The 19,671-nt window shown below is 43.4% G+C and overlaps 1 protein-coding gene across 2 annotated transcripts in view; it reads right to left on the minus strand.

Moving 5' to 3' along the window:
• The window catches only part of LOC118396033 (DNA-directed RNA polymerase III subunit RPC2), a 70,264-nt gene that overhangs the window by 1,286 nt on the left and 49,307 nt on the right, over nucleotides 1-19,671 (minus strand). For both annotated transcript variants that reach the window (XM_052466001.1, XM_052466000.1), the window contains exons 24-25: nucleotides 8,069-8,172; nucleotides 857-1,023 (exon numbers count right to left, since the gene is read on the minus strand). In XM_052466001.1, coding sequence (XP_052321961.1) covers nucleotides 857-1,023; nucleotides 8,069-8,172 — 271 coding nt within the window. The remainder of the gene's footprint in view (nucleotides 1-856; nucleotides 1,024-8,068; nucleotides 8,173-19,671) is intronic.

The following is a 19,671-nucleotide window of genomic DNA, read 5'->3' on the forward strand; positions in this document are numbered from 1 at the left end:
ATCAAATTCTGGGACTTCACAGATAGCGCAGTGTTTCTCAATCCTAACCCCTGGGGACCCAAACAGGTGCACATTTTTGTTTTTGCCAAGACACCGGATTCAAATCAAAGACCTGATGAGTTGAATCAAATGTGTTAGTGAAAAAAATACAATGTATACCCCCGTTTGGGTCCCCAGGACCAGGATTGAAAAAACAGAGCAAGAGAATAGCTATAATAGCGGACACTCAGTGGCCAGTTTATTAGGTACACCTATCTAATACCGGGTCGGCACACCACTTTTGTACTGCGCCATTATTTGCCCATTTGTGGCCTGCCTGTCAGCTTGCACAATTCTTGCCATTCACCTTCGACCTCTTATCAACAAGCTGTTTTCACCCACAGGACTGCTGCTGTCGTGAGTGAAAAGCACAGGAGGCTGGCCGTTTCTGAGATACTGGAACCAGCGCGCCTGGCACAGACGATCATACCAAGCTCAAAGTCGCTCGTTTTGACCATTCTAACGCTCAATTGAACAGTAACGGAATGCCTCGATGCCTGTCTGCCTGCTTTATATAGCAAGCCACAGCCACCTGACTCACTGTCTGTAGGAGCGAACCATTTTTCATGAAAGTGGTGGTCTGCCTAATAAAGTGAATAATACTGTTAAATCAGTGGATACAGAAGTCATGTTTGCAGTCATGCTGTAATGCTCATACATGATGTATACATTGATAAATACAACTAGCCTGGTTAAACCAGACTGAACAATGGACTAACCATTGTTTCACTTCTTGTATCAAACAGTACAATTTAACCAGGCTAACATACACTCATCCATTCCATGTCTCCTACTCAAAACATGTCTGTGTGTTTACCCAGTGATGCCAGAGGTGACGTAATCCTTGCCCTGGTAGTTGTACCCATAGCGGATCAGGTCCTCGCACACGTCCTTTACCTTGCTGCCCCCGAAGGCCGTGCCGTAGTGGAACCTCCCGTCCATCACCCCCGCTTTACCAGCCAGCAGCTCAATCAGCTTCCCCACCTGGTGGAGGAGATTGGTGCCTAATGAATAGGACCCTAACAGGGCAAAAAAAACTGACTGAAAATGGAAGGGACTACTTGAACTTGTCCGATAAGGAATGCTATTTTTCTAAACATTTTGCTACGGTGTACCCTAATGAATACAACTCGTCTCATCACAATCATTTCAAGACAGTACATAAACTCAGCAAAAAAAGAAACATCCCTTTCTCAGGACACTGTCTTTCAAATATAATTAGTAAAAATCCAAATAACTTCAGATCTTCATTGTAAAATGTTTAAACACTGTTTCCCATGCTTATTCAATGAACCATAAACAATTAATGAACATGCACCTGTGGAACGGTCGTTAAGACGGTAGGCAATTAAGGTCACAGTTCTGAAAACTTAGGACACTAGAGGCTTTTCGACTGACTATGAAAAACACCAAAAAGAAAGATGCCCAGGGTCCCTGCTCATCTGCGTGAACGTGCCTTAGACATGCTGCAAGGAGGTATGCAGATGTGGCCAGGGCAATAAATTGCAATGTCCGTACTGTGAGCACTTTTAGCCTAAGACAGCGCTACAGGGAGACAGGAAGGACAGCTGATCGTCCTCGCAGTGGCAGACCACGTGTAACAACACATGCACAGGATTGGTACATCCAAACATCACACCTGCGAGACAGGATGGCAACAACAACTGCCCGAGTTACACCAGGAATGCATTATCCCTCCAGCAGTGCTCAGACTGTCTGCAATAGGCTGGACTGAGGGCTTGTAGGCCTGTTGTAAGGCAGGTCCTCACCAGACATCACCGGCAAAACTGTTGCCTATGGGCACAAACCCACAGTCGCTGGACCAGACAGGACTGGCAAAAAGTGCTGACGAGTCACGGTTTTGTCTCACCAGGGGAGATGGTCGGATTTGCGTTTATCGTCGAAGGAACGAGCATTACACCGAGGCCTGTACTCTGGAGCGGGATTTCAAGCAAGACAGGAACGTCAGTGTTCTGCCATGGCCAGCGAAGAGCCCGGATCTCAATCCCATTGAGCACGTCTGGGACCTGTTGGATCAGAGGGTGAGGGCGAGGGCCATTCGCCCCAGAAATGTCCTGGAACTTGCAGGTGCCTTGGTGGAAGAGTGGGGTAACATCTCACAGCAAGAACTGGCAAATCTGGTGCAGTCCATGAGGAGGAGATGCGCTGCAGTACTTAATGCAGCTGGTGGCCACACCAGATACCGACTGGTACTTTTGATTTTGATCCCGCCACTTGTTCAGGGATACATTCCATTTCTGTTAGTCATATGTCTGTGGAACTTGTTCAGTTTGTCTCAGTTATTGAATCTTATGTTCATACAAATATGTTTACGTTAAGTTTGCTGAAAATAAACACAGTTGAGAGTGAGAGGATGTTTCATGATGATAATGAACACAACTGTTTAAGATCAGATAAAAGAGCAATAACAGTTGTGTTGTAGAGCATTTACTGTTACAGGCCTACAGGTTCAGTGGTTTATGTCCTTATTTTAAATGAGACCAATTTAGAACTGGCTAACCAGTGTGTGCATTCTTTAGCTAATCAATAACTTTGATTGATCAATTAAGGGCCAGAGAGAAACAAAACCCCAGCAGGAGTGTGGCTGTTGTGGGTTGTGCAGAGCAGTAGCTACCACTAAGGTCACAGGCAGACGGACCCTCTGACCTCTAACTTTAGCACATATAATCATCCTCACCGGCCAACCATTGATGTGTCCTGTCCATGACAACGCTAGCCAATGATAAGGGACTACTGTCAACAAGGCAGATCAAAATAAACTGTATATAAAACAAATGTAAACAGAGACAGTCTAAGTGCTTAATTCAAGTTCTCGAATTCGCTTGACACCCCAAAAAAAACTATGAAAACGTGCCTGATATTCCAAGAATTGATTAGTGTTGGGCCAGCCTGGGTTTAGTTTATGGTGTGATTAACATTGTAGCCAATATAGACCATGGAAATTGCTGTGGTGAGTGAGAAGCGCACCTGTATCGCTCACAGAACTAAAATAAGAAACACTTTCTTTGATCGTTCTCTCTCCCCCCTCTGCTCTGATAGACATGAGCCTGCAACTTCATCCCTCCAATGTTGCACGTAATTTATTTCCTTATAGAATCATAGCCGTGGGAAGGGTGCTGGAGGTGCCCCAGCATGCTTGAAAAATTGAAATACATTTGCCAAAGTTAGAATTACTGCTGTCTGTTCAGAAAGAAATTCAATAATGCTTCTTAAAATAATTGCCCAGCTGTGGATTGTGTTTAGCCCAATAACAAGGATTAGCCTAGTTGGGAACGGGCAGCAAATCTGTCAGTGTCAAATGATGGGGCCGAAAAACATGGCTGACGTTTTACATTCTCCCAACCAATTGTGCTATTTTGTTAGTTTTTTAACTTATTATGTACATAATGTTGCTGCTACCGTCTCTTATGACCGAAAACAACTTATGGACATCAGAACAGCGATTACTCACCGCGGACTGGAAAAAAACGTTTTCCTTTAACGAGTCCGACGAGAAGGATATCCTGCTTTCACGGGAACAGGCCCAGATACCCGCCTTTTGCATGAAGAAAAGATTGAGGAAAAGGGGAGCAGATCGGGCAGCCTCCTGAGAATATGGAGGCGAGCGAGTAAACTCCCACCCGTTCTTCCTGCTAACGTGCAATCATTGGAAAATAAAATGTATGACCTAGGATTAAGATTATCCTACCAACGGGATATTAAAAACTAACATCTTATGTTCCCCTGAGACGTGGCTGAATGAAGATGCAGACAATAGAGCTAGCACGATTTTCCATGCACCGGCAGAACAGAGACTCTACCTCTGGTAAGACGAGGGGTGTGTGTGTGTGCATTTGTCTAATATTAAAGAAGTTTAAAGGTATTGCTCGCCTGAGGAAGAGTACCTTATGATAAGCTGTAGACCACACGGTCTATATTATTCGTAGCAGTCTACTTACTGCCACAGAATGAAGCTGGCACTAAGACCGCTCTCAACCAACTCTACAAGGCCAAAAGTAAACAAGAAAATGCTCACCCAGAAGTGGCGGTCCTAGTGGCCAGGGACTTTAATGCACTTGCTCAATTCGGAAGTGGTCACATGACAGATGCTACATTACAGGACTGTTTCGCAAGCACAGACTGGAATATGTTCCTGGATTCATCCAATGGCATTGAGGAGTACACCACCTCAGTCATCGGCTTCATCAATAAGTGCATTGACGACATCATCCCCACAGTGACTGTACGTACATATCCCAACCAGAAGCCATGGATTACAGGCAACATCCACACCGAGTTAAAGGCTAGACCTAACGCTTTCAAGGAGTGGGAGACTAATCGAGACGCTTATAAGAAATCACGCTATGCCCTCAGATGAACCATCAAACAAGCAAAGCATCAATACAGGATAAAGATTGAATCCGACTACACCGGCTCTGACAAGGCTTGAAAACGATTACGGACTACAAAGGGAAACCCAGAGATGAGCTGCCCACTGACGCCAGCCTACAAGACAACCAAAATGCCTTTTATGCTTGCTTAGAGGCAAGCTACACTGAAGCATGCACGAGAGCACCAGATGTTCTGGATAACTGTGTGATAACGCTCAACAGGTCAACTTTCAAAGCTGCTGGGCCAGATGGATAACCAGGACATTTACTCAAAGCATGCATGGACCAACTGTCAAGAGTCTTCATTTACATTTTCAACCTCTCCCTTACCGAGTCTGTAATACCTACATGTTTCAAGCAGACCACCATAGTCCCTGTGCCCAAGGAAGCGAAGGTAACCTGCCTAAATTATTACCACCCCATGGCACTCACATCAGTAGCCATTAAGTGCTTTGAAAGGCTGGTCATGGCTCACATCAACAGCATCCTCCGGACACCTTAGACCCACTCCAATTCGCATACCGCCCCAACAGATCCACAGATGACGCAATCTCAATCGCACTCCACACTGCCCTTTCTCACCTGGACAAAAGGAACACCTATGTGCGAATGCTGTTCATTGACTACAGCTCAGCATTCAACACCATAGTGCCCATGAAGTTCTTCACTAAGCTAAGGACTCTGGGACTAAACACCTCCCTCTGCAACTGGATCCTGGACTTTGACGGGCCGCCCCAAGGTGGTAAGAGTAGGCAACAATACGTCTGCCACGCTGACCCTTAACACTGGGGCCCCTCAGGGGTGTGTACTCAGTCCCCTCCAGTATTCCCTGTTCACCCACGACTGCGTGGCCAAACACGACTCCAACACCATCATTAAGTTTGCGACACAAGTGGTAGGCCTGATCACTGACAATGATGAGATGGCCTATAGGGAGGTCAGAGAACTGGCAGTGTGGTGCCAGGACAACAACCTCTCCCTCAATGTGAGCAAGACAAAGGAGCCGATCGAGGGACTACAGGAAAAGACGGGCTGAACAGGCCCCCATTGACATCGACGGGATGTAGTGGAGCAGGTCAAGAGTTAAGTAACTTGGTGTCCACATCACCAACAAACTATCATGGTCCAAACACACCAAGACAGTCGTGAAGAGGGCACGGCAAAAATCTTTTCAGTTTCCTGAGGGGAAAAGGTTGAGGATCTGGGGACCCATGTAAAAAGGTTCTACAGCTGCACCATCGAGAGCATCCTGACCGTTTGCGTCACCGCCTGGTACGGCAACTGCTCGGCATCTGACCTTAAGGTACCACAGAGGGTAGTGCGAACGGCCCAGTACATCACTGGGGCCAATGTTCCTGCCATCCAGGACCTAAATAATAGGCAGTGTCAGAGGAAAGCCCATAAAATTGTCAGAGACTCCAGTCACCCAAGCTAGACTGTTCTCTCTGCTACCGCAGGTTCCGGAGTGCCAAGTCTAAGACCAAAAAGGCTCCTCAAAAGTTTCTATCCCCAAGCCATAAGACTGCTGAACAATTAATAAAAATAACCACCGGACAATTTACATCGACCCAACCCAACCCCCCCTTTGTGCACTGCTGCTACTCGCAGTTTGCTTGTTATCTATGCATAGTCACTTCACCCCCACCTACATGTAATCTCAACTAGCCTTTATCCCCGCACACTGACTTGGTACCGGTGTCCACTGTATATAGCCTCATTATTGTTATTCTTAATTGTGTTACTTTTATTTTAGTCTACTTGGCAAAAAAATGTTTTACCAACAGTGCAGTTCAAGAAGAGTTAAGGGCTTGTAAGTAAGCATTTCATGGTGAAGTCTACACTTGTTGTATTCGGCGCATGTGACAAATAAAGTTTGATCTGAATTGAACAGCATGCAGACAAAAACAGGCCTTTTGCAATATTTCAAATACAGGTTGGGAAGCAAATGGATCCCACTGAAAAAAAACTAAAATCGGCCTTTAGGCTACCAAGACAGAAGCTTCTTCCAACTTCCAAATAGGTCTATTGAGCGAACAGCATTATTTTACAAAGTAAAACAAGAGAAGCTTTTGGCACAAGCGAATTGGCCATCACTGGTGAGTGAGCTGCGCATCATTGGGTGAGTCAGTGAAACTGGAACTGTAATGTCCTCTTCATATTGTACAATATTTATGTCTTTACACACCGAGGCCTAGACTATTGATGGAATCAAGACAAGGTTGTTTTTGTTGATCTCAGATTGTCAGTGTTAATGTAGCCTGTAATTTCAATCAACTTGAGGTATTAAAAAAATATTCTGCTCAAGTCTCCAGTCTTCTGAAATGATGTAGAATTGCATGAAATGCGTTTCCCCAGACAACCGTCCTCTGCAAAACATGCTGCAGGCCGGTCTCGACAACAGGCTCAAACACTACTAACCTCTTACCACCTACGCAATAATCATGTGAAATGTAGTCGAGTGCTCAAAACAAACCCCCGACTCAGACATTGCAAGAGGCTTTCGCACACGGCACACTATATGGAAAATAATCACGAAGATGGAAGGCGATAACAGCTGCCGTTACAATTTACATCTGCAAAGACATGGCCTCAATTTACACGGTCGAGAAATAGGGGTTTCGTGAGTAGGTGACAACACTCGACCCAAGGTACCAAATTGATATGGGACACATATTAATGCCAATGCATGCAAGCTCCCAGAAATAAACAATTTTTAGGCCTCTATTTTGTTTGAATCTATAGTTGAAGGGTTTATTTGCATTTTAGATTTTATACATTAATAACATTAACATGCTTAATTGAAAATTTGCACAAATGTTCTAAATAAAAGGAGAAATAATCAAATATGAGTAAGTACCTTTTATTTGTTGAGTATAATTCAACATGTAATAGGAAAAAGGCCTTTACGTGTGGTCATTAAAAACATACTATTTATTAATTGAATTGACAGAAAATGTGCTATATCGTGATATGCATTGTTATCGGGATATGAGGTTTGGGCCATATCGCCCAGCCCTATAGTGAACAGTAAGATTGCCTGCTTACTGTTGTCAATGGACGTTATTTTTTAAATTTAACTAGGCAAGTCAGTTAAGAACAAGTTCTTATTTACAATGGCGGCCTATCCTGGCGACACTGGGCCAATTGTGCGCCACCCTATGGGACCACCCAAATCACGGCCGGAAGTGATATAGCCTGGATTCAAACCAGGGACTGTAGCGACGCCTCCTACACTGAGATGCAGTGCCTCATATCGCTGCACCACTCGGGAGTCCAAACCCAGCCAATGGACATGTGTTCTGGAGGCCAATGATACTCCAGCCAATAGAGTAGGGGGAATAATGAGCACTTTGTCTAAAACAAAAAGGGCCAATTGAAACTTGTGAAGAATGAGAGTTGGGCTTCTGCTGGTGTATCAAAGAAATTAAGTGGAGAAAGTGAGTGAGAGCTGTCGAAGGCTTTGTGGGCTAGGTTTTAAACTATAAACTCTTAACAAAACAATTAAAAAGCCAGGTGAACCTTGGGATATTTTGATAACCAAACAGAGTCTGATCTCTCACATTCAGTTCCCATGAGTGGGTCCTTGTGTCCCCCAAAGCAAAGAATAGGTGATGTTGAATTGTGTGGTGGTACCGTACCGTCATTCTGGAGGGGTAGCCGTGCGGGTTCATGATGATATCAGGGCAGATGCCCGAGTCACAGAAGGGCATGTCCTCCTGAGGAACGATAAGTCCACATACACCTGTCACAAACCACAGAGAGGGAGATAGAGTTAGAGGCCCAAATGTAGGTACAGATTATACTGGATATTTAGCATAAGCATATCAACATTTTTAATGCGTGGATGAAAAGTACCCACTGTAATCAATAAGATATGCTATAGTGAGTGAGTGAAGTGAGCTTGCAATGCTGAAGTGTCTTTATACGCTTTAAGTCCATTTCAAGAGTTTCTAGCCACGTCTCTGAAGCGTTTAATTGCCAGTGACTTGCGCTTTTAATTTCTGCCTCCGATTACTGCTTCTAGCGAAGAATGCTAAAAACACCAATAACCAAAGAAAAACCTGACACTTGCAGGGTAGTTCCACGCTAACCGTTACCCCCAGTGCAACACTTCCATGCTGCTGTGGTCTGGTGGGGCCTTCTTTAAAGTCACATGTGAGAAGGGCTCCAGACCACCAGTAGCTGCCTGGGACTGGAGGCCTTAAGTGTGAGTATAAATGTTTGCCCAGGGACCGAGGCACTCTTCCTTACCTGGCCAGAGCAAACAGATTGTAGGCCCATTTGCAAATGAAAAAAAAAAAAAAGTGTGAGAAGAGCATGAGCAGGAAGTGGAGAAGTGCTTAACCTGACGGTGAGACCAGGATTACACACACAGCGTTGTCAGTCCAGCCCAGAGAGGGATCAACTCAACAGGACATCAAAAAAATTATTCAGTGCACAGGGGAAAATCCAGTCTGGCAACACACTCTAGGACCGGTTGTTCTCTAGATGGGGAATGACACGGCCTGGTTCAAAACATCACTTAAACAAATGTTCCTGTAGTTGTGTGTATTATACATGAGGATAACAAAACAAAGTTAGAATATTACATAAAACAGAAATGCCTTCAACCCATTTCCCTGGAGTGACATATATCATTAAGATGTGGAGCAGTCATCCACAAGTGCATGAGAGCTTGCAGAGAGCATATCCTACTGACAATCTTTAAGGAAAAAAATATGAACTACTGGAACTTAGACTAAAAAAAATAACTGATGTTGGCACAAGATGGAGGGAAAGTTGGAGCATAACTAACGAAATGAGTTACCTTAACCGGATTGAATTTATTATACAAGAGACACAATTCACAAATTCTACAGCACAATGGCAGAGTCATGTCTTAAGTGTAAAACAAATAATTAAACAGTCCATGATTTATGAGAATGCTATAAAGTTCGGAAGTTGTGGGCAGAGGTAGAAAGTTGGCTGTCAGAAGTATTACAATATAAACATACTTTTAATCCATCTGTCTGCATATTTCAAGTCATATAGGGGTGTAGTGAGATACAATGGGCTGGATGACTCTCTAGTCATCACTCATCTGGAAAAAATGTATAATAAAAGACAATCAAACTCCCATCATAAACACAATGGACAAATCTAAATGATTTATTATTAAATATTGAAATAGCATGGGTGACCAAGAAAAACTAACTGGTACAATTTAAGGCCACATGGCAAACAATAATGCATTGGGCAGATAATATTTAGACATTGTTCGAAAGTGTCTAAGTTGTTGTTTGTTTATATAAGTGTGTATCTGGAGTGTAAAATATAAATGTACCAAAAAGTAAAACATACACAGTACCAGTCAATGGTTTGGACTAGAGGTCGACCGATTAATCGGAATGGCTGATTAATTAGGGCCGATTTCAAGTTTTCATAACAAGCGGAAATCGGTAATTTCTGGACACCGATTTTGCAGATTTTTTTCACCTAAAAACACGTTCTTATTTTCAATGATGGCCTAGGAATGGTGGGTTAACTGCCTTGTTCAGGGGCAGAACGACAGATTTTTACCTTGTCAACTCAGGGATTCAATCTTGCAACCTTACAGTTAACTAGTCCAACGCTCTAACCACCTGCCTCACGAGGAGCCCACCTGTTACGCGAATGCAGTAAGAAGCCAAGATAAGTTGCTAGCTAGCATTAAACTTAATCAATCATAATCACTAGTTGTAACTACACATGGTTGATGATATTACTCGTTTATCTAGCGTGTCCACGTATAATCGATGCAGTGCACATTCGCGAAAAAGGACGGCCGTTGCTCCAAAGTGTACCTAACCATAAACATCAATGCCTTTCTGAAAATCAATACACAGAAGTATATATATATATATATATATATATATATATTTAAACCTGCATATTTAGCTAAAAGAAATCCAGGTCAGCAGGCAATATTAACCAGGTGAAATTGTGTCACATCTATTGCTTTCATTGCACGCAGAGTCAGGGTATATGCAACAGTTTGGGCAGCCTGGCTCATTTCGAACTAATTTGCCAGAATTTTACGTAATTATGACATAACATTGAAGGTTGTACAATGTAACAGGAATATTTAGACTGATGGATGCCACCCGTTAGATAAAACACGGAACGGTTCCGTATTCCACTGAAAGAATAAACGTCTTGTTTTCGAGATGATAGTTTCCGGATTCGACCAGAATGACCTGAGGCTCCCATTTCTGTGTGTTATTATGTTATAATTAAGTCTATGATTTGATAGAGCAGTCTGACTGAGTGATGGTAGGCACCAGCAGGCTCATTAGCATTCATTCAAACAGCACTTTCGTGCGTTTTACCAGCAGCTCCGCTGTTTATGACTTCAAGCCTATCAACTCCCGAGATTAGGCTGGTGTAACGACGTGATGTGAAATGGCTAGCTAGTTAGCGGGGTGTCCGCTAATAGCGTTTCAAATGTCACTCGCTCTGAGACTTGGAGTAGTTGTTCCCCTTGCTCTGCATGGGTAAAGCTGCTTCGAGGGTGGCTGTTGTCGTTGTGTTCCTGGTTCGAGCCCAGGTAGGAGCGAGAAGAGGTACAGAAGCTATACTGTTACACTGGCAATACTAAAGTGCCTATAAGAACATCCAATAGTCAAAGGTTAATGAAATACAAATGGTATAGAAAGAAATATCCCTGTAATTCCTATAATAACTACAACCTAAAACTTCTTACCTGGGAATATTGAATACTCGTGTTAAAAGGAACCACCAGCTTTCATATGTTCTCATGTTCTGAGCAAGGAACTTAAACGTTAGCTTTCTTACATGGCACATATTGTACTTTTACTTTCTTCTCCAACACTTTGTTTTGCATTATTTAAACCAAATTGAACATGTTTCATGATTTATTTGAGGCTAAACTGATTTTATTGATGTATTATATTAAGTTAAAATAAGTGTTCATTCAGTATTGTTGTAATTGTCATTATTACAAATAAATAATACATAAAAATAATACAAAATATAAATAAATTGTCCGTTTAAATCGGTATAGGCTTTTTTTGTCCTCCAATAAATCGGTATAGTCGTTGAAAAATCATAAATCGGTCGACCTCTAATTTGGACACACCAACTCATTCAAGGGTTTCTTTATTTTTCACTATTTTCTACATTGTAGAATAATAGTGAAGACATTAAAACAATGAAATAACACATATGGAATCATGTAGTAACCAAAAGTGTTAAATCCAAATATTCACCCTTTGACAGCTTTGCACACTCTTGGCATTCTCTCAACCAACTTCACCTAGAATGATTTTCCAACCGTCTTGAATGCGTCCCCATATATATTGAGCACTTGTTGGCTGCTTTTCCGTCACTCTACGGTCCAACTCATCCCAAACATCTCAATTGGGTTGAGGTCGGGGGATTGTGGAGGTCAGGTCATCTGATGCAGCACTCCATCATTCTCCTTCTTGGTCAAATAGCCCTTACACAGTCTGGGAGGTGTGTTTTGGGTCATTGTTCTGTTGAAAAACAAATTATAGTCCTAAGTGCAAACCAGATGGGGTAAAGCTGCAGAATGCTGTGGTAACCATGCTGGTAAAGTGAACCTTGAATTCTAAATAATTCACTGACAGTGTCACTGGAAAAACACCCCCACACCACCTCCTCCATGCTTCACAGTGGGAACCACACATGCCGAGATCCATCCATTCACCTAGTCTACGTCTCACAAAGAAACAGCGGTTGGGACCATCAGGCCAAAGGACATATTTCACCAGTCTAATGTCCATTGCTCGTGTGTCTTGGCCCAAGCAAGTCTCGTTTTCTTATTGGTGTCCTTTAGTAGTGGTTTCTTTGCAGCAATTCAACCATGAAGGTCTCCTTCACGCAATCTCCTCTGAACAGTTTATGATGAGATGTGTCTGTTACTTGAACTCTGAAGCATTTATTTGGGCTGCAACTAATGAACTTATCCTCTGCAGCAAAAATAACTCTGGGTCTTCCTTTACTGTGGCGGTCCTTATGAGAGCCAGTTTCATCATAGCGCTTGGTTTTAGCGACTGCACTTCAGATAAAAGGAAAATGTCAAGAACTTTAAAAGTTGACTGACCTTCATGTCTTAACTTCTTGGTGACAGGCAGCAGTATTTTCACGTCCGGATGAAATGCATGCCCAAATTCAACTGCCTGTTAATCATCCCCAGAAGATAAGATATGCGTATTATTAGTAGATTGGGATAGAAAACACTGAAGTTTCTAAAACTGTTTGAATCATGTCTGTGAGTATAACAGAACTTATTTAGCAGGCGAAACCCCGAGGAGGGGTTTAACACGTTTTTGGTTACATGATTCCATGTGTTAATACATATATTTTTACACAAAAAAAGTACAAATAAAGTTATCAGGTATTTCACCCAAGTACAAAGAAATTAATGTTTGTTCTATGTCAAATCCTATTATTTTTCAAATGTTAGAACTAATTTCTCCCCAGTTAGTTTCGATTGCGGGGCAGGCCCAAAAGATATGAGAGTGATCCACCCTCAAGATTTTTTTAAAGTCACTCTTTTCAATGAGGTTTCATTGGGAATCCAGATTTCTAAGGGACCTTCTTGCAGTTCCTATCGCTTCCACTGGATGTCAACAGTCTTTAGAAATTGGTTGAGGTTATTCCTTTGTGTAATGAAGAAGTACGGTCATCTTGAACGAGGGTCACTTGAAGTGTACTGTTAGATAAAGGCGCGTGACCAAAAAGCATGCTACAGTTTGTTTTACTCCTGTATTGAACACAGATCATCCAGTCTTCAATTCGATTGATTATTTATATTAAAATATACCTAAAGTTGTATTACAAAAGTAGTTTGAAATGTTTTGGCAAAGTTTACAGGTAACTTTGAGATATTTTGTAGTCACGTTGCTCAAGTTGGAACCGGTGTTTTTCTGGATCAAACGCGCCAAAAAAAATGGACATTTTGGATATATATCGACGGAATTAATCTAACAAAAGGACCATTTGTGATGTTTATGGGACATATTGGAGTTCCAACAAAAGAGGCCCGTCAAAGGTAAGGCATGAATTATATTTTTATTTCTGCGTTTTGTGTCGCGCCTGCAGGTTTGAAATATGCTTTCTCTTTGTTTACGGAGGTGCTATCCTCAGATAATAGCATTGTTTGCTTTCGCAGAAAAGCCTTTTTGAAATCTGACAGGTTGGCTGGATTCACAACAAGTGTAGCTTAATTTGCTATCTTGCATGTGTGATTTAATTAATGAAAGTTAGATTTTTACACAGTAATTTATTTGAATTTGGCGCTCTGCATTTTCCCTGGCTTTAGACCAGGTAGGACGCTAGCGTCCCACATATCCCAGAGAGGTTAAAGTAATGGACGGTCATTTCTCTTTGATTATTTGAGATGTTCTTGCCATAATATTAAAAAAATAAAAAAGGGGTATCTTCTGTATACCACCTCTACCTTGTCACAACACAACTGACTCAAACGCATTAATGAAGAAATTCCAAATGAACTTTTAAAGAGGCACACCTGTCAATTGAAATGCATTCCAGTTGACTACCTCATGAAGCTGGTTGAGAGAATGCCAAAAGTGTGCGAAGCTGTCATCAAGGCAAAGGGAGGCAAATTTGAAGAATCTCAAATATAAAATATATTTTGATTTGTTGAACACGTTTTTGGTTACATGATTCCATGTGTTAATACATATATTTTTACACAAAAAAAGTACAAATAAAGTTAACAGGTATTTCACCCAAGTACAAAGAAATTAATGTTTGTTCTATGTCAAATCCTATTATTTTTCAAATGTTAGAACTAATTTCTCCCCAGTTAGTTTCGATGTCCAGGTTATCATATATTTTCTTGTTGATGTGATAATTCATGTAATAAAGTTTGGCTGTATCTCTTGGTAGATATACTCCAATATATTTAATGGATGAAGAGGTCCAGTGGAAGTTACACCTACTCTTCAGCTCTTCCTGTGGGGTATAATTATATACAAGGGCTTGGGTCTTGTGTACAGTCGTGGCCAAAAGGTTTGAGAATGACACAAATATTAATTTCCAAAAAGTTTGCAGCTTCAGTATCTCTAGATATTTTTGTCAGATGTTACTATGGAATACTGAAGTATAATAACAAGTGTCAAAGGCTTTTATTGACAATTACACAAAGTTGATGCAAAGAGTCAATATTTGCAATGCAGCCCATTCTTGCATAATCAATGCTTGGAGTTTGTCAGAATTTGTGGGTTTTTGTTTGTCCACCCGCCTCTTGAGGATTGACCACATCTTCAATGGGATTAAGGTCTGGGGAGTGTCCTGGCCATGGACCCAAAATATCAATGTTTGTTCCCCGAGCCACTTAGTTATCACTTTTGCCTTATGGCAAGGTGCTCCATCATGCTGGAAAAGGCGCTGTTCGTCACCAAACTGTTCCTGGATGGTTGGGAGAAGTTGCTCTCGGAGGATGTGTTGGTACCATTCTTTATTCATGGCTGTGTTATTGGGCAAAATTGTGAGTGAGCCCACTCCCTTGGCCCAAACAATCGGAAAGGGGATTCAGAGAAAATTACTTTACCATAGTTCTCAGCAGTCCAATCCCTGTACCTTTTGCAGAATATCAGTCTGTCCCTGATGTTTTTCCTGGAGAGAAGTGGCTTCTTTGATGCCCTTCTTGAAACCAGGCCATTCTCCAAAAGTCTTTGCCTCACTGTGCATGCAGATGCACTCACACCTGCCTGCTGCCATTCCTGAGCAAGCTCTGTACTGTATCCCGCAGCTGAATCAACTTTAGGAGAAGGTCCTGGCGCTTGCTGGACTTTCTTGGGGGCCCTGAAGCTTTCTTCACAACAATTGAACCTTGAAGTTCTTGATGATCCGATAAATGGTTGATGTAGGTGCAATCTTACTGGCAGCAATATCCTTGCCTGTGAAGCCCTTTTTGTGCAAAGCAATGATGACTGCACATGTTTCCTTGCAGGTAACCATGGTTGACAGAGGAATAACAATGATTCCAAGCACCATCCTACTTTTGAAGCTTCCAGTCTGTTATTCGAACTCTACCAGCATGACAGAGTGATCTCCAGCCTTGTCAACACTCACACCTGTGTTAACAATATAATCACTGACATGTCAGCTGGTCCTTTTGTGGCAGGGCTGAAATGCAGTCGAAATGTTTTTTTTGGGGGTTCAGTTCATTTGCATGGTAAAGGCGGACTTTGCAATTAATTGCAATTAATCTGATCACTCTTCATATCATTCTGGAGTATATGCAATTTGCCATCATACACACAGAGGCAGCAGACTTTGAAAATGAATATTTGTGTCACTCTCTAAACTTTTGGCCACGACTGTACGTTAAGCACATACACTGAATATGTTCCAAATGTTTGTAAAATATCCATCAATCTAGGTACACTTGAGCCTGGGTCTTTAAGGAATAACACAACGTCATCAGCATACATGCATATCTTATGTTCACTGCCTCTTATTGTTATTCCCTCTAAGGTTGGGTCCTGTCTTATTGCCTGTGCTAATGGTTCAAGGTAGAAGGAGAAGAGTGTGGGTGAAAGATTACAGCCTTGTCTTGCCTGTCGCTCATTTTTTTTTTTTAAATTTGTGACTAATGTCCATTTATCTTTATTCTAGCAGTCACAGACATGAATACAGTGATTTGATACACTAATCACTTCTTTATGAAACCAAATCATTCCAATACTTGGAATAGGTAATCCCTTCCCACTGAATCAAATGCTGTTTCTGCATCTATTCTGATTAATATTGCATGTGTCTTATTCTGAGTAATGTGGTCCATGACATGTAGTGTTCTCCTTATGTTGTCCTGTGTCTGCCTATTTTGATGAAACCAGTTTGATCTCTGTCAATCAATTCTGGGATTATGTTCTCCATTCACTTTTGGCTATTATTGATTCATATAGTTCATAAGCCGTGTTAAGAATTGCGATATATGATATTTGATATGATATCAAAGAATAACAACAAAAAATATCTAGTTAACAGAAGAAAGGAAGACAAAATAAGGACAAAAGAAGGACAGAAGAAAAAGGAAAAGAGAGGACAACAAAGTGAAACAGTCAGCACTTCTATTGCAACTTCGTATTTCGTCGTCCTAACGTAGACTACACTGCTATCTGCCCAGCAGCTAGCCAGCTAGCAAACGTCCACCGTCTACCGAATAGCAGCACTGTAGAAACTATTACACTCAACTGAACGACTTGATTAGTGTAGTGTTAGCTAGCTACATAGTTGTCTTTGCTGTCTTCGTATCCAAGATAATTGTGTAGTTTAGAGCGTGTAGTCTTAGAGTGATTATCTTAATTTACCGAGGTTAGCTAGCCAGCTATTTGTCGTCCTTAACGTAGGAGACACTGCTAGCTAGCCAACAGCTAGCCAACGTCTACTGAATAGAACTTCCGCACTCAACAACCCGGTCGCATTCCGCTTCGCTCCACAGGTAGTATCACATTTTCATTTCATTTCATTACAGCACAACGGTTTGATTTGTTTGATCGTAGCTACATAGCTAGCTACATAGCCGTCTGTGTATCAAAGATAATTGTGTAGTCTAGAGCGATTTTCTAGGTTAGCTAGCCAGCTATTGTCGTTCTTTTAACGCAACGTAACGTAATCAACACTGCTAGCTAGCCAGCTAGCCCCCGAATAGCAGCACTGTAGAAACTATTACACTCAACGGAACGACTTGATTAGTGTAGTGTCAACAACGCAGCCACTGCCAGCTAGCCTACAAAGTCAACAACGCAGCCAATGCCAGCTAGCCTACTTCAGCAGTACTGTATCATTTTAATCATTTTAGTCAATAAGATTCTTGCTACGTAAGCTTAACTTTCTGAACATTCGAGACGTGTAGTCCACTTGTCATTCCAATCTCCTTGCATTAGCGTAGCCTCTTCTGTAGCCTGTCAACTGTGTGTCTGTCTATCCCTGTTCTCTCCTCTCTGCACAGACCATACAAACGCTCCACACCGCGTGGCCGCGGCCACCCTAATCTGGTGGTCCCAGCGCGCACGACCCACGTGGAGTTCCAGGTCTCCGGTAGCCTCTGGAACTGCCGATCTGCGGCCAACAAGGCAGAGTTCATCTCAGCCTATGCCTCCCTCCAGTCCCTCGACTTCTTGGCACTGACGGAAACATGGATCACCACAGATAACACTGCTACTCCTACTGCTCTCTCTTCGTCCGCCCACGTGTTCTCGCACACCCCGAGAGCATCTGGTCAGCGGGGTGGTGGCACCGGGATCCTCATCTCTCCCAAGAGGTCATTCTCTCTTTCTCCCCTTACCCATCTGTCTATCGCCTCCTTTGAATTTCATGCTGTCACAGTTACCAGCCCTTTCAAGATTAACATCCTTATCATTTATCGCCCTCCAGGTCCCCTCTGAGAGTTCATCAATGAGCTTGATGCCTTGATAAGCTCCTTTCCTGAGGACGGCTCACCTCTCACAGTTCTGGGCGACTTTAACCTCCCCACGTCTACCTTTGACTCATTCCTGTCTGCCTCCTTCTTTCCACTCCTCTCCTCTTTTGACCTCACCCTCTCACCTTCCCCCCCTACTCACAAGGCAGGCAATACGCTCGACCTCATCTTTACTAGATGCTGTTCTTCCACTAACCTCATTGCAACTCCCCTCCAAGTCTCCGACCACTACCTTGTATCCTTTTCCCTCTCGCTCTCATCCAACACTTCCCACACTGCCCCTACTCGGATGGTATCGCGCCGTCCCAACCTTCGCTCTCTCTCCCCCGCTACTCTCTCCTCTTCCATCCTATCATCTCTTCCCTCTGCTCAAACCTTCTCCAACCTATCTCCTGATTCCGCCTCCTCAACCCTCCTCTCCTCCCTTTCTGCATCCTTTGACTCTCTATGTCCCCTATCCTCCAGGCCGGCTCGGTCCTCCCCTCCCGCTCCGTGGCTCGACGACTCATTGCGAGCTCACAGAACAGGGCTCCGGGCAGCCTCCTCTGTCTCTGCTGCTAAAGCCACTTTCTACCACTCTAAATTCCAAGCATCTGCCTCTAACCCTAGGAAGCTCTTTGCCACCTTCTCCTCCCTCCTGAATCCTCCTCCCGCCCCCCTCCTCCCTCTCTGCAGATGACTTCGTCAACCATTTTGAAAAGAAGGTCGACGACATCCGATCCTCGTTTGCTAAGTCAAACGACACCGCTGGTTCTGCTCACACTGCCCTACCCTGTGCTCTGACCTCCTTCTCCCCTCTCTCTCCAGATGAAATCTCGCGTCTTGTGACGGCCGGCCGCCCAACAACCTGCCCGCTTGACCCTATCCCCTCCTCTCTTCTCCAGACCATTTCCGGAGACCTTCTCCCTTACCTCACCTTGCTCATCAACTCATCCCTGACCGCTGGCTACGTCCCTTCCGTCTTCAAGAGAGCGAGAGTTGCACCCCTTCTGAAAAAACCTACACTCGATCCCTCCGATGTCAACAACTACAGACCAGTATCCCTTCTTTCTTTTCTCCCCAAAACTCTTGAACGTGCCGTCCTTGGCCAGCTCTCCCGCTATCTCTCTCAGAATGACCTTCTTGATCCAAATCAGTCAGGTTTCAAGACTAGTCATTCAACTGAGACTGCTCTTCTCTGTATCACGGAGGCGCTCCGCACCGCTAAAGCTAACTCTCTCTCCTCTGCTCTCATCCTTCTAGACCTATCGGCTGCCTTCGATACTGTGAACCATCAGATCCTCCCTCTCCACCCTCTCCGAGTTGGGCATCTCCGGCGCGGCCCACGCTTGGATTGCGTCCTACCTGACAGGTCGCTCCTACCAGGTGGCGTGGTGAGAATCTGTCTCCTCACCACGCGCTCTCACCACTGGTGTCCCCCAGGGCTCTGTTCTAGGCCCTCTCCTATTCTCGCTATACACCAAGTCACTTGGCTCTGTCATAACCTCACATGGTCTCTCCTATCATTGCTATGCAGACGACACACAATTAATCTTCTCCTTTCCCCCTTCTGATGACCAGGTGGCGAATCGCATCTCTGCATGTCTGGCAGACATATCAGTGTGAATGACGGATCACCACCTCAAGCTGAACCTCGGCAAGACGGAGCTGCTCTTCCTCCCGGGGAAGGACTGCCCGTTCCATGATCTCGCCATCACGGTTGACAACTCCATTGTGTCCTCCTCCCAGAGCGCTAAGAACCTTGGCGTGATCCTGGACAACACCCTGTCGTTCTCAACTAACATC

The sequence above is a fragment of the Oncorhynchus keta genome, chromosome 17 (assembly GCF_023373465.1).
Source record: "Oncorhynchus keta strain PuntledgeMale-10-30-2019 chromosome 17, Oket_V2, whole genome shotgun sequence".
In the NCBI taxonomy this organism is placed as follows: Eukaryota; Metazoa; Chordata; class Actinopteri; order Salmoniformes; family Salmonidae; genus Oncorhynchus; species Oncorhynchus keta.